At 67.5% G+C, this 21,093-nt stretch overlaps 2 protein-coding genes across 4 annotated transcripts; one reads left to right on the top strand and one right to left on the bottom strand.

Moving 5' to 3' along the window:
* Positions 1–199: 199 nt before the first annotated feature.
* ADCY6 (adenylate cyclase 6) lies at positions 200–12,160 on the bottom strand. Its single transcript, XM_021548287.3, has 22 exons — positions 12,106–12,160; positions 10,393–11,227; positions 8,819–8,968; positions 8,610–8,731; positions 8,390–8,501; positions 8,197–8,324; positions 7,480–7,638; positions 7,253–7,394; positions 7,045–7,173; positions 6,557–6,582; positions 6,316–6,463; positions 5,557–5,654; positions 5,392–5,479; positions 5,203–5,319; positions 4,965–5,123; positions 3,599–3,774; positions 3,487–3,516; positions 2,846–2,975; positions 2,068–2,331; positions 1,188–1,392; positions 546–670; positions 200–458 (listed from the first exon to the last, which is right to left on the bottom strand). The coding sequence occupies exons 2-22, from the start codon at positions 11,224–11,226 to the stop codon at positions 330–332; spliced, it is 3,471 nt and encodes a 1,156-aa protein (XP_021403962.2). The 5' UTR covers position 11,227; positions 12,106–12,160; the 3' UTR covers positions 200–329.
* A 1,993-nt stretch (positions 12,161–14,153) lies between these two features.
* On the top strand, positions 14,154–20,989 carry CACNB3 (calcium voltage-gated channel auxiliary subunit beta 3). Of its 3 annotated transcripts, XM_077788658.1 has the most exons (14): positions 14,154–14,282; positions 14,432–14,524; positions 17,302–17,424; positions 17,506–17,628; positions 17,708–17,823; positions 17,889–17,953; positions 18,046–18,065; positions 18,307–18,387; positions 18,592–18,650; positions 18,736–18,845; positions 18,932–19,083; positions 19,159–19,254; positions 19,338–19,487; positions 19,830–20,989. In XM_077788658.1, the coding sequence occupies exons 1-14, from the start codon at positions 14,241–14,243 to the stop codon at positions 20,112–20,114; spliced, it is 1,515 nt and encodes a 504-aa protein (XP_077644784.1). In that variant the 5' UTR covers positions 14,154–14,240; the 3' UTR covers positions 20,115–20,989. The 3 variants fall into 3 exon arrangements, with proteins under 3 accessions (XP_077644784.1, XP_077644783.1, XP_077644782.1); XM_077788657.1 differs by lacking the exons at positions 14,154–14,282; positions 14,432–14,524 and adding an exon at positions 15,574–15,624; XM_077788656.1 differs by lacking the exons at positions 14,154–14,282; positions 14,432–14,524 and adding an exon at positions 16,102–16,181.
* The last annotated feature ends 104 nt before the right edge of the window (positions 20,990–21,093 follow it).

Raw genomic sequence — 21,093 nt, 5'->3', positions numbered from 1 at the left:
CCCCTGCCCCCAAAACCCCCGCAGTCCCTTTTCTGGGGGGCCCCATCTCCCCTCTTTGGCACATGTGGGGTTTCTGCAAAGGGATGGGGGTTACCGTGACCCCCACCCACAAAAAACACCCCGGTGCAGGGCTGGGAAACACCCCCTAAAACAGCCACAGAGGGGGGCACAGGGTTACTTCCCCACGCCCCCCAACCACCTCCTTGTGTCCATTTCTCCCTTTTTTTTTTTAAATATGTGTATTTGGGGATTTTTCCTTTTTTTTTTCGCCTGAGCTCGGCACAGGCTGGGGGTGTCCCCGGCATGGGGGGGACACCATGGGGACCCCCCTAACTACCCCCAGGGCCCGCATTGAGGAAGTAGGTGGTCATCTCCCCCTTGCCCTTGACCTTGACCAGCCCCCGGCACTCCAACACGTAGCCCTTGGCAGCCAGCACCTGGTACAAGTCTGTTGTCACCTGGAGGGGGGACACAGGGGTAAAGGGGGAGACCTGGAGGGGGGGTCTCTGGGCAGGTGTCCTGTGTCCCTCCCACCCCTGACTCACCTGGATGCGGTCGGGGACCCCAGTGCTGTCCATGCGGCTCGAGACGTTGACGGTGTTGCCCCAAATGTCGTACTGGGGCTTGCGAGCCCCGATGACCCCTGCGACCACTGGGCCCATGTTCAGGCCTGGGGGTACATGGTTGAGAGTCAGGGATGAACCCCCCACACTTGGGGAAGAGGGAAGGGGAAAAGAGGAGTGAGGGGGTGAGTTTGGAAAAGGAGAGAGTGACATGGAAAAGAGGAATGTGGAGGGGGAAAAGAGGAGGTGATGGGGAAAGGGGAGATGAGAGGGGAAAAGGGTGAAAGAGAGGTGAGGGGGGCAAAAGAAGGGGTGGTGGGTGAAATTGGAAAAGGAGGGAGAGATTGGAAGGAGGGGTGAGGGGAAAGGGCAGGTGAGAGGGGAAGATGGGGTGAGGGAGGGAACAGGGGGTACAAGAGGGGAAAAAGGACAGGAGGGGAGAAAAGGGGGTGCAAAAAGAAAAGGGGTGTGAGAGAGGAAAATGGGGTATGAAAGAGAAAAAGAAGAGGTGATTGGGAGAGAGGAAAAAAGGGGTGCAAGAGCCGCCAGCACAAAGCCATGAACAACAGTGTGGGATGGCTGGAGGTGCAGAGGGGCGTGTGCAAGGGGTGTGCAAGGGCTCACCAATCTTCATCTGGAAGTTGTTGAAGGAGTGCTCGTTGATGTACTTCATCTGCTCCATGAGGTGCATGGCGTAGTCGGCCAGTGCCGCGATGTGGCTCCGGCCCTCGCGGTCGTAGGTGGCCGCGTTGAGCCCCGATGCCGCCATGTAGGTGCTGCCAATGGTCTTGATCTTCTCCAGCTGCCGGTACTTCTGCTCGCTGATGATCTGGGAGGACAGGCTGGGCTCACCCCCGCAGCACCTCAACAGGGTACCCCAACCCCGTCCCATGGCTCCGTGAATGCTGTTCCGTGGGTTTTCCAGCACCTCCTGCACCCTGCACTGCGGCTCCACAAATGCTGCTCCACAGCCTCTCCAGCACCCCATGACATCCCCTGCCTCCTCCATGGTGCTCCACAGCCCCTCCAGCACCCCCTGCACACCATCTCCTGCGCCCTGTCCAAATATGGTGCTCTGCAGGCTCTCTATATCTTGTGCATCCCATCTGCACCTCATTCATGGTGCTCCACAGCCTCTCCTGCACCCCATGCACTCCATCTCCTGCACCCTTTCCCCAAATCTGCTGTTGCACAGCCTCTCCAACACCCCATCTTCCTGTACTTCATCCTTGTGCACTCTATCCACAGTGCTCTACAGCCTCTGCATCCATTCCTGTGGCTCCATGAAAGCTGCTCCATGCCTTCTCCAAGGATGACATACATCCTGTACCTCATCCCCACTGCTCCACTGCCTTTCCAGCACCCTGTGACCACATTCCCTGGACCACAGCCTCATCCCTGCTGCCCCACAGCCTCTCCAGCACCACACGAACCCTGCCCACTGCACCCCACCCCTGTGCACTTCACCCCTATGCACCCCCTTGCCCCTTCTCTGCCCCAGCACCTCATCGAAGTCGGCGATGATCTCGTTGAGCAGCCGCAGACACTCCACACCCTCGTTGTTGGCTTCCAGCTCCACATAGAACTCAGAGAAGTTGCTGATGGAGGCGAACATGACGGCCACGCACTCGCAGGACTGGTAGTAGAGTTCGTCGTTGCGCCGCTCCCGTGCCAGAAAGTGCGCGGCCACGTCCTTGGGCAGGATGTTGTGCAGCAGCCGCCGGTTGTAGGCCTGGAGCTCCTCCATCTCCTCTTTCTCACCCGTTGCCTGTGGGCACACACCCAGCTGGGAGCTGCCACAGGACCCCACAGCTGCCCCAGCAGCACAGTGTGGGGTGGGGGTTGGTCCCAGCCCCATGGTCACCCCAGTGCTGGCATGCAAGGAAAGGGTTGCTCCCAGCCCTGTGGCCACCTTCAAGTCAGGGTGTGGGGACGGGGTTGGTCCTGGCCCTGGACTGGTCCCTGTCCCATGACTGCCCCAGTTCTGGGGGGCAGGGAAGGGTCAGTTTTGGTCTCAGGATGGAAGGAAGGGCTTGGTTCCAGCCCCACAGCCATCCTAATCCCAGGGAGTAGGGGAAGAGACAGTTCCCATCCCATGGTCACCCCAATCCCAGGGAGTAGGATCAGTCCCAGAACCACAACGGTTCAGGGAGGGGAGTCAATCTTGTCTGAGTATGGGAAGGCCCATTATCACCCCAGTCCTGGGGTGCAGGGAGGGGGTCAGTCCCAGTCTCAGGAGGCAGGAAGAGGGTCGTTCCCAGCCCACCACAACTTGGTCATACCTGGAGCTTCCAAAGGAAGTCGAGGCGGGCGGTGGACTCGACCTGCTGCGCATGCAGGTACAGGGCGAGCGCAAACACGGCCAGGACCACGGGGGTCACGTAGCGCAGGGCCACCTTCCCCTCTGCCGGGCTGCAGGACCCCCAGGACCCCTGAGGTGGGCTGAAGGACCCGTCCCTGCCCACCCAGAGATCCCAAACACCACCCAGACCCCAAAGATCCACCCATTCCATGGACACCAAATCTGCACTCAGACCCCAAAATTTCCATTCACCCACCCAGGGGATCCTCAAACGTGCACCCAACCCCAAAGATTCACCCACTCATCCAAGAGACCCAAAACCTACACTCAAACCCCAAAAACCGACCCAGACCCCAAGATGCACTCACCCCCTTCAGGGACCCCAAACCTGCATCCAGACCCCCAACATTCATTTCCTTATCCCAGGGACTTTAAATCTGCACGGCAGACCCCAAAGATCCACTCACCCACCCAAAGGATCCCCAAATTTGCACCCAGATCCCAAAGCTGAACTCACATCAGAGACCCTCAGGCTGTACCCACCCCCAAGGGACCCTCCTGCTTCTGCCCACCCTCACACCCCCACACTCAGGTCCCCACAGGCTCCATTTTTCCACTCACCACTCTCCCTGGGTGATGTTGAAGGGGGGCCTGTGGGGACAGGAGCCAGGGGTCAGTGGGGTGGGGACACAGCTCCGAGGGGGGGACCCCTGGGGCGACTGGGGGCACTCACAGGGCATTGGCCAGGACCAGCAGGTCAGCATTGTCAAAGAGGGCTGCGTGAGGCCCCTCCACCAGCAGCAGGAACGTGGCCTCGATGCCCACCATGAGCAGCAGCTTCCCGATGCTACTGATGTGCAGGAAGACGGAGCAGGCGAGCAGGCTCAGCACCACGCTGTAGCTGAAGTACTGGGGGGCACATGGTGGGGTGCAGAGGCACCCCAGGAACACCAGATGGTACCCAGGAACACCAGATGGCACCCCTGGGATCTTTGCAGCACCCTGGGAACCCCAGATGGCACCCCAGGAACCAGGACTGTCATTCCAGGAACCCCTGTAGCACCCTGGGAACCCTGGATGGTACCCTTGGAATGCTGGATGGCACTCTGGGAACTCCTGGTAATACTGGCAGCACTGAGAATACTGGCAGGCACTCCTGGAAGTCCCTGGTGGCACCCCAGTAACCTCTGCAGAACCCTGGAAGCCCCAGATGGCACCCCAGGAACCCCAGGATGGAACTCCTGGACAACCCTGGACAGCACCCATGGGAACTGCAGCAGACTGGGAACCCCACATGGCACCCCTGGGAATCCTGGGAACACCAGCTGGCACCACAGGACTCCTGAATCACCCCCAGAACCCCGGATGGCACCCCAGGAACCCTGAATGGCACCTTGGGAACACCGGTTCGGGCCCAGGAACTCCTGCAGCACCCCAGGGACCCCGGAAAGCATTCCAGGAACACCCTGCAGCACCTTGGCAAGACTGGATGGCACCCTTGGGAACCCTGCAGCACCCCTGGAACTCCTGCAGCACCCCACGCCCACAGGGACCTTGCACCCCTGGGGACACTGTGCCAGCACCCAGTAACCTCGAGGGCTCAGTGCCAGCGCCCACTGAGGACCTTGGACCCGAGCGACCTGTTCCAGCACCCCGTGTGTGTGGGGACCCTGTGCTGGCACCCTGCACCCATGGAGACTCAGTGCCAGCACTCTGGGGGACACTGGACCCTCTGGGACCCTGTGCCAGCATCCTTAGGGACACAGTGCCTGCAGGGACCCCATTCCAGCACCCTGGGTCCTCAAGGACCCTGTGCCAGCGTGTTTAGGGACACTGCACCCATGGGGACCCTGTGCCAGCACCCTTGGGGACACAATCCTACAGAGATCCATGCCAGCATTCCTGGGGACACTACACCCATGGGGACCCTGTGCCAGCAGCCTTGGGGACAATCCTACAGAGATCCGTGCCAGCATTCCTGGGGACGCTACACCCATGGGACCCCTCTGCCAGCACCCAGGGAGGACTTGGCAGCAGCAGGGACCCCTGTGGGAGCCCGATGCCGTGCCTCGCGCCAGGCGGTGCCCGCGGCCGCTCACCTCGGGGAAGTCACAGGCCAGCCCGTCACCGTGGCAGGAGCCTGCAGGGGTGCCCAGGGAGAAGTTGAGGGCGCGGAGCTGGCAGGGCCCCACAGAGCCGGGGGTGACGTTGAGCTCGCGGGCGGCGCAGTCCCGCAGGGCCACGCGGCTGCAGGAGAACTGGGGGGCCAGAGGGGTGAGGCGGTGCCCTGCAGCTCCCCGCAGCCCCCCAAAACCCCCCAAGCCCCCATGGCCCTACCATGTTGACAAAGGCAGCGATGAAGACGAGGAGAATGGTGAAGACGGCGATGCCGGTGCTGCGGGCGCGGGACTGGACGATGCTGCGGGAGAGCTGCTGCAGGGCGGTGGGGAAGAGCTGGGGGGCACCAAGGAGCTTGTCAGGCATGGCCAAGCCCCCCAAAAACCCTCCCAGCCCTCAGGTACTCACAGTGACGCAGGAGTAGATGGCACAGATGAAGAGGATGGCAGCAAGGAGGATGAAGATGCTGACATAGACCCCGAGCATCAGCGAGGAGCTGGGGAGAGGTGGGAGGTGACTGATGGGGTTGGGGGATTAGAGCTGGTATTTGGGGGGGGGGGCTGCAGCACTTACTGGGGGAACACCAGGATCTGGAGGCAGCAGATGAAGCAGAAGACGAGGAGGGTACAGGCCACGTAGCCACCAAAACGGTCATCGACCTTCTTGGAGTACTGAGGAGACGGGGAGGTGGGATGGTTGGATGGATAGAGGGGGGACCCCAGGAGCCTCAGGGGGATCCGAAGGGAAGAATGGAAGCAGAACTGAGGGGACACCAGTGAAAGGGGTGGAGACAAACAGGGAGAACCTGGGGAGGGAGGGAAATGGGAGGACCCAAAGGGATGCAGATGAAGGGGCACTGGGGACATCCCAGAGGATGGGATGTAGGGGACAGGGGCAACCCCAAAGGGTGGGTTAGAGGGGAACAGGGAACCCCAGGGGATGCAAGAAATGAGATGGAGGGAAAGGAGGGGACCCCAGAGGGTGGGGAAAAGGGGGACAGGAACACCCTGGGGCATGGGATGAGGGAGACTCCAGGGATGCAGGGAATAGGATGTAGGGAGGGGATCCCAGGGGATAGGAGGGGACAGGGGGACCCCAGAAGATGGAATGGTGGGGGATGAGAGGACCCCAGGGGATGGGAGGGGACAGGGGGGACCCCAGGGGATGGAATAGAGGGGATGAGGTTGAGAAGGCGGAGGGACCATGAAACCAGCACAGAGAAGACCCCAGGGGATGGGAGGACAAAGATGCTGACGGGGCCAGGGCAGAGGGGACTTCAAAAGACAGACAGAATGATGGGTCCAGAACAAAGGGAGCAGAGGGTCCCCCGACCTTCTTCTCCAGCTCAGGGGTCTGGAAGGTGAGCAGGAACTTCTTGACGTGGTCCTTGCGGAGCTGGTCGATGCTGCGGGCGTCAATGGCCCGGCTCAGGAACTCATCCACCTCGTCCTCAGGGTTGAGGGCCTCCTGGGCACCACGGCTGGGGAATGGGGGGTCAGGACCCTCCCAGGCTCCCAGCTCTGCCCCAGGGAGAGGCTGGTCACGACCCCCGCCCCAGCAGCCCAGCACTTACTTGTCCTTGCTGGAGTCATCGATGCCCTGGGAGACACAATGGAGAGATGTCAGAGACACTGACACAGATGGGGGCAACCCTCATGAGTGACAAGGATATGGGGCACCCCCCAGGGTCACCCAGGATGGGGGACAAAGTTCCAGGGGTAAATGGGGCAGGAGAAGTCCCCCAGGGTTTTTGGCAAGGACAAGAGGGTCCCAGGGGTCTGCAAAGGAGGGAGGGAGGGGTCTAGGGGGAATGTCTAACACCAGTGAGGAGAGGAGACCCCTGAGGGTGCCCAGGGCTGGTGAGAACGAGGAGGATCTCCAAGGTCTGCTGAGCACCAGGGGCCACGCAGGAACTCCCTGGGGCCTGCAGGCAGCAGAGGAAGCCACGAGGGCTGCGAGCAGGGCTGGGGAAGCTACTGACAGCCACGGAAGGGCAGCGAGTGGCTGATAGCACTGTGGTGAGGGTCCCCCGTGCCCGATTCCCTCCCCAGGGCTGCTCACCATCTGCCTGAAGGCCTTGGAGTCCTTGGTGCGGGAGAAGGAGCGCTCGGGCACCCAGCGTGGCACCAGCCCCTCGGTGGAGTTGGCGCGAGTGCGCTGCAGCTTGGCCAGGATGGCTTTCTCCTCCTTCTGCAGGGTGACACGGCCATGAGGGGGTGACCCCAGCTTTCCCACGCCCCTGCTGCCTCTCAGATGACCCCCAACTCACGCGCTTCTGGCTGCAGCCGACAATGAGGAAGGTCTCGATGTTGTGCTCCTTGAGGTAGGCGTTGCGCTCGCCCCCGTGGCCCGGCTCCACCTCATAGTCCCCGTTCAGGTACTGCAGCGTTGCCCAGGTGATGTGGATGCGCCTGGGGATGGGGGGGATGAAGGTGCTGAGCCCTGTCCAGCACCTCCCACCCCAGACCCCAGCCCAGCCCCCCCATCCAGGCTCACCCAGCTTTGCCGCCCGCTTCCATGTGGTTGGCAAGGGTGACATCGTTGGACCAGACATCGAACTGCCACTTGCGCAGTCCTAGGACGCCGCAGTGAACCCGCCCGCTGTGGATGCCCACACGCATGTTCACGTTCACCCCCGTCACCTCACGCACCAGCCTGTGGATGGGACCGGTGCCATGTCACCCTTGGGCACTCCGTGGCCCCCCCCAGGTGCTTTGAGGCATCCCCAAGCAGCCCCTGGCTTTTCAGGATTCCCAGGCACTGCAGCACCCCACAGCAACCCAAAACACCACTGGACTCACAGGCATGGCACACCCAGGCACCCCTTGGCACCCCCAAGCACTCTATGGCATCCTCAAGCACCCCATGACACTCTGAGGCACCATGTCACCCCCAAGCACCCGATGGCACCCCTAGGCACTGTGACCCAGACTGGCGAGTACCGGACTGTGTCAGCACCAGGAACGGGACCTGTCCCCCAAGCTGTGGTGGCACCTGGGACTTGCCAAAATTGCAAGCCCTCCCAAGTTACAGCAGCACCAGGGACACACCAGTAACAGACACAGCCGCTCAGGGTTGTGGTAACACCTGGGACATGGGAGATGGGCACGGCCCCCCACATTATGATGACACTGGGGACACACCAGCACCAGCAGCCCCCCAAATTGTGGTGGCACTGGGGACAGGCACAGCCCCCAGCTCTGCCCCACTCACGAGATGGCCTCGATCATGTCCACGCCCATCTCCACACAGCAGTGAGCGTGGTCCCCGCGTGCCTCCGGCAGCCCCGACACACAGTAGTAGCAGTCCCCCAGGATCTTGATGCGCAGGCAGTGGTTCTCCTGGGGGGCACGAGCGATTAGGAGGGCTCCAGGACCCCCCAAAGTCCCCCAGCCCCTCCACTCACCGCAGCCAGCTTGTCAAAGCGGGCGAAGAGCTCATTGAGAGTCATCACCAGCTCCTGGGCCGTGCACTGCGAGGCCAGGCTGGTGAAGCCCTCAATGTCCGCGAAGAGGATGCTGCCAGGAGGAAGAGCACGGGCTGGAGATGGCCCACACGCTGCCCCAGACACCCTCCCCCAGTGATGCCTCCCCCAAAACTCGCCCACACCCCTGTCCCCACAGTACCTGACGTTGTCATGCTTCTGGATGTAGATCTTGTGGAACATCATGTCCTCCTTCTTGGTGTTGATGTCCTCCTTCATCTCCATGGCCACATGCTGTGGCAGCACTGACAGCAGCAGCCGCTCCTGCAGCCAGAGCAGTCCCGTCAGCAGGGCCAGGGTGCTGCTGGACCCCCAGCTCAGCACGGGGACCCCCGGGACCCCCAATCCCACCTGCTGGCGGTTCTCCCGCTGGAGGTGCAGGCGCGCCTGGATGTAGCCGCGGGTCTCCTGGAAGGCCTGGCGCTGCGACACCTCGGCCGGGTAGTGGGTGCAGACCCCCACCACATTGGTGCAGAGGAAGATCAGGGCATTGGCGCCGAGCTGGGGGGAAGGTGGGCTCAGTGTGACCACCCGGGGACTCCCAGCCACCCTCCTCTGCAGCACAGAAGCTTGGCTTTGGTATGGTGGGTGCTGCTAAGGGGAGGAGGGGGCTGCAAAGAGAGGGGTGTGGGTATGGGAACATGGGGGCTCAAGGCAGGGGGACATGGAGGTTCTGGGACACTGGGCAAGGAGGGTGCAGGGGACAAGGTCAGGGGGATGTGGGGCACCAAAGGACATGGGAAAACAGGGCAACGGGGCTGCAAGGACATGGGGGACTTGGGGCTGTGAGAAACCAGGGAACAGGGGATGCAGGGACCTGGGGACACAGAATGGGGGGTAAAGGGGACAAGGGGACACAGGGTGGGGGGGCAAAGGGGACACAGGGTAGGGGGATCACAGAGGCTTGGGGACAAAGGGTAAGGTAGCAGAGGGCACTTGGGGACACAGGGGACATGCATAGGGTGAATGTGGAGGACCTGGAGACCCAGGGCAGGGGGAACGTAGGGATGTGGGGTGTAGAAAACCAGAGCGGGGGGATCTGAGGACACAGGAGCCAGGGGTACATGGGGTCCTGGAGCACGGGGGTCATGGGGACGCCCTCGGGAAGCAGAGGAAGTCAGAAAGCAGAGATGACTGCGGAGGGAGCTGCGGTTTCCCCCAACCCCATCCCCCGGGACCGGGGCCAGGGCTATTTATAGTGCTCAAGCACACTGGGACACTGGGAACAGAGGCCTCGCATCCCCTCCCTGGCCCCACTGCATCCCCCCAGAGCCCCATCGCTCCTGCCCTGAAGGGGTGAACCCTCCCCCGGGGGAGCGGCCCTTCCCGTGACCCTGCTGGCCTCCGATGTCGTTGTGTTCCTCGCCCTGTGCCCCGCGGGGACTGCACGTGGCCCTGGCCCTGGCCAGGCAGGGCGAGGGTGAAGGCTGACGAGTGGCTCTGCTCACTCAAGGAGGGGGAGCTGCTGGGGCTGGGAACATGTGGCCCTAGGGATAGGGGACCCCTCTGCACCCCCCTGTGCAAGCAGCATTCTGCTAGAAGCACCCACCACCTCAAAGGGGCAGGACAGGGGACACTGGCAGTGTCCCAGCCCCCCTGGGTGACAGCCACTCCCCTGCCCTGGTGCCCTGGACTTGCTTCCCTCCTCGGGGGTTTCCGCCAGCCCTACAACGGGGGCTTTGTGGGTGCCCCTTCCTCCCGGTGCAGCCCACAATGGTGGGTCTGTGCCGGCATGAGGGGCCCACCCTGTCCCACCACGGGACCCCAGCATGGGATCTCTCCCCGGGGGTCCCTCCTGCATCTAGAACTTTCCACCAGCAGAAACATCCGAGTGAAAAAAAAAAAAACCCAAGTTTGCAGAGCAGGATTCAGGGACATGAGGTCCCACCTGCAGGTGGGTGGGACCCTCCCAGGCGTGTCCCTACCTGCTTCCAGAGGAAGGGGTCGGCAGCGTTGCGGTGCCAGGCGATGGCGAGGTGCAGGGCGGAGAGCAGGACCCCGGCCAGCACGGCCGCCCTCATCCGCACGGGCAGCAGCGTGTAGGTGATGTAGATGAAAAAGACGCTCCACCAAACGCCCTCGGCCGCGCTTCGGGGCGCCACGGCCACCGTCCCCAGCGCCTGCACCCCGGCCAGCAGCCCCAGCACCACATAGCTCACCACCCACATATAGTCCTGGGGGAAGGCGCTGCGACTGCACAGCACCATGAGGAGCAGGAACAGGGCTGTGGCACCGGCCAGCGCGGCGGCTGCCGGCACGTGGGGGGCACCGGGCAGGCAGAGGAAGAGCAGCATCACCCCACAAACCAGCACCAGCACTCCCATCAGCACCGTCAGGCTGCTCTGGTTCATCTGGAAGAAGTAGCGCTGGTAAAGCCGCTCCAGTTTGGCCGACTGGAAGCGTTTGGAACGGAAAACCTGGAGCAGCCGCCGCCAGCACTCTCCGGCCGATGGCCGCCCCCCGTGTCCCCTGGCTCCCTTCGGCCCCTTGGCTTCGCCGTCTTCCAAGCCCGTGTCCACCGATTTGAGTCCCAGGTCGCCCGCGGGCCCCTTCTTGCCGTAGTGATCCTCCTGCCAAGTGCAGCGCAGCCCCCGGGGGGGTCCCGCACCCCGCTCCATCTCAGGGTCCTGCAGGCAGCTCATGTAGCGGGGCCCGCAGAGGCCGGCTCGGGGCCGGGGGCCCTTCTTGCCGTTGCGCTCCCCCCATGCCGTCTTCCGCTCGTCCACCTTGGGCACCAGGATGCCGCTGAACCACGACATGCTGCGGGCACCGAGGAGGAGTCAGCGCTTGGTCCCCCATCCTGACACCCCGACGGGAGCCCCGGTGTCCGCGGGGGTGCGAGGCCGTGCAAAGACCGGAGGGTCCTGATGTCCCCACCGCTACCCTGGGGGATGCAGAGCCCAAGTCCCGGCTCTCCCACTGCCCCCATGGCGGCTGTGGGAATGGCCAGTGCTGGGTTCCCTGTGCCCCAGTGTCCCGGTTCTGGGTGCCCGGTGCCAGAATCCCCGTGCACAGCGCTGGGTTCCCGGTGTCGGGTTCCCGTTGTCCCGGTGCCCGGTGCGTGGCCCTGTGGAGGCCGCCCCGAGCCCGCCCTTCCCGGTGCAGCGACCTGCGACAAAGCTGGGACCGACCCGGGCGTCCCGGCCCTGTTTGTCTTGAACAGCGGCCAACGGGTTTTACCGGGCACGGCCGCCCCGGGGCACCGGGAACGAGCCGGGACGTGGCAGCCGCTCTCTGCTCCGGGCGAGCGGCAGTGAAGAACGGCCACCGGGAAGGGCCGGCCCTGGTGGCGGCGGCCGCCTCCCTCCCCGCTCCGGGCACGGGAGCCCCGCCGAGCACGGCCCGTACACCGGGACCCACCAGCGCCCTCCGGCCGCCGCGACGGACCCTCCCAAGCACCGGCAGCTCCCTCCGGCCGCCGCACCGGACCCCGCCGAGCACCGCGCAGCCCCCCGGGGCCGCACCGCTGCCGCCGCCCGGGGGCCCAGCCCGGTGTCGCCCCACCGCCTTGATCCCAGTTCCAGTCCCAGTCCCGATCGCGGTCCCGGTCCCGGTCCCCGACGCCGCCGCCGCCGCCCCGATCCACCCCCCCCACACACCTCCCGCCGCTCCCGGTTCGCCCGGGCGGCCCCGCTCACCTCCGCCTCCGGCGCCGCCGGCCGCGGGGCCCCGCGCCCCGCCACGGCCCCGCCGCCGCCCGCTCCTACACGGCGGCCGCGCCGCGTTCCCGCCGCCCCATCTCGCGCCCAGGCCGGGCCCCCGGTGGCGGTGGCGGCCCCGGTCCCGGTCGCGGCCGCGCAGCCCCGGCCCGCCCCGGCCGGTGCCCGCCCCCCCTCCCCCCCCCCGCCCGGATCCGCTCCCGGGCGCTCCCGGCCGGCGGCCTTAAAGGCGCAGCGGCGGCGGCGGGAACGGCCCGGTACGGCCCGGAGCGGCGGGGGCGGACTCGCACCCCGGGGGCTGCGCACACGCGCACGGACACACGCACCGACATGGCGGGGACACGCGCGGCGGGGCCCCCCGTGTCCGCACAACACCCCCGAGCGTGTCACTTGCACACGCACCCCAGTGCCTTCCCCTTGCACACCCGCCCCGCGCACATCCCGGTACCCCCGTTGCACAGGCACACACTGCACGCCCTAGCACACGCGTGTTGCACCCACACGTGTGTGTTCACACGCACACGAAGCCCCCTGCACACCCGTGGCGTGCACCCACCACCTTGCGCACACCCCTGCACGCTCACGCACATCCCCTTGCACACGCACACACAAACCTTTGCACACGCGTTTTCCGTGCCACACATAGATATTGCACATACACAGCCTCCTCGCAGATTTACACGCCCTTGCACACACACACGCACCCTTGCACACTCAGGCAGACCTGTTATACACTGACACATAAACCCGTCTATATTTGTGTGCAAACACACGAATCCCCGTGTCCACACACCTGTGCACGCCTTAGGCACGGCAGACGTGCACACAGGTGCGGGTGCACACATGCAGCTTGCACACACAGCCCTTGCACACGCAGCCTGGCACACACACAGACGTTCACAGGGGCACGCACCCACCTTGCCCACACTCCACACACTTCATACACGCTGCCTTGCACACACACACGTACACTCACCCCTTGCACGCTCACCTTTACACATACACAGCCCTTACACACACACCACCCCCATCTTCATACACACAGTCCTTGCACACCCCTCGTTATACACCCGTCACACACTCACAGCCCCCTTTGCGCGCACCCTCACCCTGACACACCCCTTACACACTCACAGCCCCCCTTGTTTGCACACACGCACACCCCCCTTGAGGATGCCTCCACATTTCCGCGTGCCCTCGTGCCCAGCTCGGCGCAGGGCACCCCCTCACTACGCTCCCCGCACCCCCACGAGTGACCGTGGCACCGGCCCTGCCGTCCCCCCGTGGCAGAACCCCCCCGTGCCCCCCTTCCCTCCCCCGCAGCGGCGCCGCCGGGCCGCGCACCCCCCCCGCCCCGGCGCCGGGCCCCGGGGAGCGCTGATTAATCATTAATTAGGAGCCGCCGGCGGGGCCGTGTCCCTGCGGCCCCACGCGGAAGTCTCGCCGCGCGGGGGACGGGGGAGGCCCACGCTGGGGCTCCGTGGGGCTCCGGCTCCATGCCCGGCCCGTTGTCCCCTTCTGCCCCTCGGGTCCGGCGATGTTGAAGCACCGGAACCGGCCGATACCGTGGGCATGGCGGGGACACGGGGAGTGGGGTGGGTGGGCTGCGGCCCCCCACGGCCCCGCCTGCCCCACGCGGGAGACTTTGGGGGCGTAACCCCGCGCGGGGGGGGGGGGGATGATGCCCTGGCGTGGGGGTGGCAAAAAGAGCCGTGGAAGGGGCATGGCGCCTGCGGGAGCCGTCCCGGTGGGATGCGGGCGGAGGGGCTCTGGCTCCCGCATCCCCGCACACGCGTGGGCAGGGCTGCGGCGGCCCCGGGGGGCTCCTCTTCCCCGGGACCGCGCGGCCGGCCGCCGCAGCGCTGCGGGTTGTGGGCAGGGTCCGTTGCCGGTGCCTCCCGGTGGCTGCCCAGCTGCGGGGGCGCGGACCGGCCGCCGCGGGGATGGGCGCGGGGGCGGGCAGGCGGGGGCGGGGACGGCCGGGACGCCCCGGCGGCCCCGTGTGATGCGGAGCGCGGCAGTGGCGGCGGCGCGGCCCTTCCCCGCGGAGCGCCGCGGTCCGGTGTGGGGCTGCCCCGCCGGGATCCCCGGGGCTCCGGTGGGTGCCGCCGGGGATGTCCGCCCCGGCGCAGCCTGATGCTTCCGGCTCCTTCCAGGTGAGCAGAGCGGAGCCCTCCCGGCCGTCGCGGGCCCCGCGCGGCCCGGTTCGGTTCTGTCCGCAGAGCCGGTGGCCGCCGGTAGCAGCTCCGCGGCGGGGCCGAGCCGCCCGGGGCCGCCCGGTGCTCACCGCCTGCTCTCGCCGCAGAGCCCCCGGAGGCTCCCGAAGCGCAAGAGCCGCTTCAAGCGCTCGGACGGCAGCACCTCGTCCGACACCACCTCCAGCATCCTCCGCAGGCAGGTGAGCGGGTCGACACCGGCACCTACACCGGCACCGAGACCGGCACCGGCACTGGGGCGGGGCAGCTCCGCCAGTCCCGGGTCCGCCGCTGCTGCGGCTCCGCATCAAAGCACGGAGCTGGGGTGGGGAGCGGGGAGCGGCCGAGCGTCTCCCACCCCAACCTCCGCACTGGAGGGAGCTCGGGGGCCGCCTCCGCCCCGCCGCTCCCCCGGGACCGGGGCTGGGCGCCGGCACCGGGCGCCGGTAGCATCGCAACAGCCGCTCCCCACGGCTAAAAATAGCGAGTGCTGCGTCAGGGCCGGGCCGGCGGCGGGCACCGGCACTGCGGCGCGGGGGGCGGCCCCGGGAAACTGAGGCAGCGGAAGGGGAACGGGCCAGGCGGGGCCGTAGAAGGGGCCGCGGGGCTCCCCTCCCGCTCCCTCCACCGGCACTGGGCCGCCTCCTCGCTCTGCCGGGGAGAGGCACGAACCTCCCCGCCGCCCCCCAACCGGTGCTTCGGTTTCCTCCGGCCCCGAGCTGCGCCCCCTCCCCGGCCGCCGGCGGGTGAGCGGTTACCGGGGAGGCTCCGCGGAGGGCGGGGGGGTCCTGTCGGGGCGGCCCCAGGAGGCGCAGAGCGGCCGGAGCATCCCGTTCCCATCGTGGGGTAGCACCTGCTGTACCGCTACTCCCCGGTACTCCCGGGGACCCCGCGACCCGGCTCAGCACCCGGCGCGGCCCCTTCAGCACCTCGGAGAGGGCCCGGCCGGGCCCCGCCATGTGCCCGGTACCGGGGCCCGTTCTCCACGCCTGGTGCCCGGTGCAGGTGTCCGCGGCCTGTCCCGCCGCTGTCCGAAGCCCCCACCCAGCGCTGCCCCGTTGTTCCGGGGCCGGCCGTGAGCTGTCCCGGGCCGGTCCCGCCGGGGCCCGTCCCGCTGCGCGGTAACGGGGCGGGCCGGCCCGGTCCCCCGGGGCCCGTCGCTGCCCCCCTCCTCGGGGGCGGGGGGGGGGGGGGGCGCGGCGGGGGGGCGGGAGCGGCTCCGGCCCCGCCGCAGGGTTCGCCCTGCAGACGGGGCTGCTGCCGGCTCGGGGCAGGACCGGAGCCGCTGCACCGGAGCATGGAGGTACCCACCGGCACCCCGCCGCCGCCGCCCCGGAACCCCGAGCGGCGCGCTGCGGGAGGCTGCACAGCCCCTCCGCCGCTGCCCCGGGACTCCCCTCTCACCCAGAGCTCTCTTAGCAAACTCTCCCCCCGCCCCGGGCCACCGGGAGCTGCACCGGTGACCCGGCCGGGTGCAGCTCACCGCGGCCGCTCGGGTCTCCCGGCTGCCAGCGCAGCCCCCCCCGCAGCGGTCCCCACCGGAGAGGGGCCGGAACCCCCCGCCAGCACCGGGAAGGGGGAACGGCGACCCCCAACACACACCCACCCACTCCCCCCCCGGGCTGAGCGGCGGGGGCGGCTCCGTGCGCCCCCGGGGGGCGGTGGGAGGCGGGGGCGGGGAGGGGCGGGGAGGGGCGGCGGCGGCGGAGCGGGCAGGGCCAGCCGGAGCCCGAGCCGCAGCCGGAACCGGAGCCGGTGCCGGTGGAGCGGGGCGGGGGGGGGGGGGGCGCGGGCGGTTCGGCTCGGCTCGCCCCGTCTATGTCGTTTTCTGACTCCAGCGCTACCTTCCTGCTCAACGAGGTACCGGCTCCGGTACCGGCTCCGGTACCGGCCGCGCGATCGGGGGCGCCGTGCGCGGGGGGCCGCGGTCGGTTTTGGGGGGAGCTGCGCCCCCCGGGTTGGTGATGGCGCACGAGGGGGTTGTGCCTCGGGGGTGCACCGTGCCCGGTGCGGGGCTCATGCCTGCTGCGGGGGATGCTCTGCCGCCCCCCAGCCCTTTGTTCCTCGCCGCCGCCACCGCTCCCGTCCCTGTCCCCCCCCGCCGCAGGTACCGCCGGGACCGGGACCGGGCGGGAAGAGAATCCCGGTACCCCCGGCCGGGGGCCCCGCGGGGGCCGATGCTCCAGGCCGGGGGGGCTGCATGGGGGGGGGGGGGTCGTGCATGAGTGGGGGGCTGCAGATGCTGTCCTGGGGGACTCGTTGGGGATGATGGCGGTGTTGGACTGGGGGGGGTCGCACCGGAACGCTGCGGAGCCATCCCGGGGATGCTGGGGGGGTGAGGGATGCTCGGGGCGCGGTGACGATGCTGGGGGGGCCGTGCTGGGGAGGCCATGTTGGGGGGGGCTGTGCTGGGAATCCGAATTGCCCGGGGGGGGGCGGAGGGGGTGCCCAGGCTCCCCCCGGTGCGAGCGGGCCGGGATGTCCAGGTTAACGGGGGGGCGGCGCTGAGCTCAGCCCGGCAGGGCCCGGGGGACCTCGGTGGGGGGGGGGGGGGGGGGGCTCAGCCACATTCAGGGGCCTATAAATATTTCACCGCAGCTTCTGCGCCTGTTCCCGGCGCAGCGGGCGGTGGGTAAATACCGGCGCGGTGGGGAGGGGGAGCCGGGGGAGCAGGGCTGAGCACCCCAGGGTGGAGGGCGGCAGGAGGAAGATCTACATCCCAGCGTGACAGGGGTCATCTCCCCATCCCTGGGCCTGCGGGGGTGTCCCCCGTGAGCCCCCCAGCACGTGGGGGCTGCACCCCAGGGCGGCCGTGCTGGGTGATGCTACCCGACACACCCGGCTTGATGCCACCGTGGACTCCCGAGAGCTGGAGGGGGTCAGCAGGGTCCCCTCCCGAGGCTGGCACCGCCTCGGCACGAGGTCCCTCTTTGCGGGGGTTCCCCTGGCAGCCCCCCGGCACTCAGCCCCGTTGCCCCAGGGCTCGGCGGACTCCTACACCAGCCGCCCATCCCTGGACTCCGACGTGTCCCTGGAAGAGGACCGTGAGGGCGCCCGGCGCGAGGTGGAGAGCCAGGCTCAGCAGCAGCTCGAGAGGGCCAAGGTATGGATGGGGAGACACGCAGGGCACGGCCCGGGCTCGCTGCCAGGGCCCAGGGGTGCTAATCACCCCCAAAACCCCCAGCACAAGCCGGTCGCCTTCGCTGTGCGCACCAATGTCAGCTACTGCGGGGCGCTGGATGAGGAGTGCCCGGTGCAGGGAGCCGCCATCAACTTCGAAGCCAAAGATTTCCTGCACATCAAGGAGGTCAGCTGGGGTGCTGGGGGGGGGTCTGTTCAGGGCCAGGGACCTCCCCTGCTCTCACCTCTGCCCTGTCCTCCCCCAGAAATACAGCAATGACTGGTGGATCGGGCGCCTAGTGAAGGAGGGGGGGGACATCGCCTTCATCCCCAGCCCCCAGCGCCTGGAAGCCATGAGGCTCAAGCAGGAGCAGAAAGCCAGGTAGGGATGGGACCCCCAGCCCCACTCCAAGACCCCCGACACCCGCTCACCCCCTCCTTCCCCAGGAGAGCTGGCAATGCCTCGGGCCTCGGCGACAGCGGGAGCCGGCGATCGCCTCCCCCCTCCTTAGGTAAGGGCAGACCTTGGCCCGGGGGGAATCGTGGGTGCCCTGAGGGGGTCCCCACGTTACTATCACCAACCTCTGTCTCTTCTCTCCCCAAGCCAAGCAGAAGCAGAAGCAGGTGAGTCCCAGGCGCAGGGCTGAGCCCTGGGCAGGGGGTGGTGGGGAGGGGGCTGCAGGCAGGGCCAATAATGGTTATTTCAGGGGTGGGCTGGGATCAGAGACCCCCTCACTCTTCTGTGATTGTGGGGCTGGGAGGGCTCCGGGATGCTGTGACTCTCTGGAATAGGCTCATTGACACCTCCCGGGCTGGGGGTGTGAGCACAGGGCGCTGACACCCCCCCCCCCGTGTACCCCTGCAGACGCAGCACATCCCACCCTACGACGTGGTCCCCTCCATGCGGCCCGTGGTGCTGGTGGGGCCCTCACTGAAAGGATACGAGGTATGGGGGGGGGGGGGGGGGATGTGGGGCGGCCTCGTTGTGCCCTCGGGGTGGTGGCCTGCGCCCCGTGTCCCTTCCCTGCCCGTCGTGCGCTGGCAGCGGGCAGATGGCGGGGCCGAGGGCGGCTGGCAGGGTGCTGAGCGGCTGCCACCTCCCCGCCGCTGCCATCTGCCGCGGCTCACCGGGCCGGCGGCCCCACGGCAGGTCACCGACATGATGCAGAAAGCCCTCTTCGACTTCCTCAAGCACAGATTCGATGGCAGGTGAGACCATCACCCCCACCCATAACCCCCCTCCTTGCACAACCCGTGGCTCCCCAGGTGCCCACGGCGTCCCTGTGCTCCCCAGGATCTCCATCACCCACATCACGGCCGACCTGTCCCTGGCCAAGCGCTCCATCCTCAACAACCTGGGCAAGCAGGCGATCCTGGAGCGCTCCACCACCCGCTCCAGCATCGGTGAGGGGCCGGGCTCCCCCCGGGGATGCAGGGACCCCCTCCTGGGGCCATCCCAGCCTGACACGGCCCCCCCCGTGTCCCCCCAGCCGAGGTGCAGAGTGAGATCGAACGCATCTTCGAGCTGGCCAAGTCCCTGCAGTTGGTGGTGCTGGACGCTGACACCATCAACCACCCAGCCCAGCTGGCCAAGACCTCCCTGGCACCCATCATTGTCTACGTCAAGGTGTCGTCCCCCAAGGTGAGGGGTCACCACGGCTCTCGGGGGGTCCTGGCTGCCCCTCAAGGTGCTGTCACTCCCCTGTCCCCTCCCCAGGTCCTGCAGCGGCTCATCAAGTCCAGGGGCAAGTCGCAGGTGAAGCACCTCAATGTGCAGATGATGGCAGCTGACAAGCTGGTGCAGTGTCCCCCGGTGAGCCAGCCCGTCCCCCCGCCCTGGGGATGCCTGGGGGGGACCCCAGAGCCCTCGCTGACCCCTCTCACCTGCCCCCCCAGGAGCTCTTTGATGTGATCCTGGATGAGAACCAGCTGGAGGACGCCTGTGAGCACCTGGCCGAGTACCTGGAGGTTTACTGGCGTGCCACGCACCACCCGCCCCACGCCCCCCACGCTGTCCCCTCGCCCACCGGCCTGCCAGGCCTGCAGGTAACCCCACGGCCCCCTCCCTGCTCCCCACTGGCAGCTGCCACACGGGGGGGGGGAGGGCGTGGGGGGGACACACAGCCCCCCACGCCGTCCCCACAGCCCCCTCCCTCCTGCCCAGGGGCAGCTGGGGTGGGGGTCCCACAGAACAGGGTGGGGGTGCCCAGGTCACAGCTGGGGCCACTCCGTGCCCCTTATGGGGAGCCAGCACTGGGGTGCCCAGGCTGGGGGGGACACGCAGCTCCCCAGCCCCCTCCCTGCCTCCCACGGGGAGCTGGCACAGGGTGCCAGGCCCGGGGGAGGGGGGCACACGCAGCCCCCAGCGCGTCGCCCCCCTGCCCGCAGAGCCAGCAGCTGCTGGGGGAGCGGGGCGAGCACTCACCGCTGGAGCACGACAGCCTGATGCCATCGGATGAGGCGGGGGACACCTCGCCCCAGCCTTGGGGGGCCACATCCCGCCGCAGCTCGCGGCACCTGGAGGAGGAAGAGGAGTATGGGGACCCCTACCCCGACCTGTACCAGCCCCACCGGCACCACGGCAGCGGCCCCGGCACGCCGGAGCGCCCGGGCGAGCGCAACCACGACAGGAACTGGCAGCGCAGCCGGCCCTGGGCCAAGGACAGCTATTAATTAGGGCTGGGGGCGGGGGGGGCACGGCTGGGAACCGGCCCCCCCCCAAACCCCGGGCGCTCCCCGCCTCGCCCCAGCCCCGCACTGGGGGTGCTCAGACAATCGAACTCCGCACCGGCAGCTTCCTCTCGCCCGGCCCCCCCCGGGCACGATTTCAGCCATAAGCACAGCGAGGGGGGGGCCCGGCGGCCAGGATGCCCTGGGACTCCCCGCCGAAGTTTTGGGGAGCCTGGGGACAGACACATGCCTTGGCCCTGCCTCAGTGTCCCTCCCCGAGCCCTGCATCACAGGTTGGCTCATTCTCCACAGGGCAGCTGCCATGGACAGTGGGTGCCCCCGCCCCCCCCAAAAAAAAGGGGAGGTAAGGAGGTGGGGGCAGTGGTAGCAGCATCCCCCAGCCCACAGAGATCCGAGGAAGAAAGGGAAGGTGCCTGCTCACCCCCAGGACCTGGCCTGCCCCCTCCCCACCCCTGCATGGGACCCCCGGGAGGAGTGGGTCGCACCACTCGCTTCGCTCTGCACCGATTCCCCCCCACGTCCCCCTCCCCGCCCCGGTCACCGCAGCCACGCCGCCCCTGCCCCCGGCACCGGGAGGGCAGAGCGGGGCTGCTCGGGGTCTGGGGGCTGCTCCACGCTTGCACCCACTGCCCACCCCGGCCCCTGGCCACGCTGTCACCGCACGTCACCACCGTCCTGTAAATACGGCGCCCACTGCCCTCGGCCGGGGGTCCTGGCGTGAGCTGAGCCCCCCCGCGGCCATTACTGGTGGGAAGTGTGGGGGGGAATGGGGTGGGGGCCACAGATTTGTTATAATTTCTTTTGTAGAAAGCACTGATTTCCCTGTAATTGGTTTCAGAAACACACGAGTGCTCAGAGGTGCTGGTGTCCGTGTCTGTGGAGGGGACATGGGGGAACCTGGACAGGGGAGGGGGAAGGGACAGTGCTGGTGGGTGCTGAGCACCTCAAAATGCAACTTTTG

The sequence above is a fragment of the Lonchura striata genome, chromosome 27, assembly GCF_046129695.1.
Source record: "Lonchura striata isolate bLonStr1 chromosome 27, bLonStr1.mat, whole genome shotgun sequence".
NCBI classification, from domain to species: Eukaryota; Metazoa; Chordata; class Aves; order Passeriformes; family Estrildidae; genus Lonchura; species Lonchura striata.
This window is presented reverse-complemented; position numbering and strand designations above follow the sequence as displayed.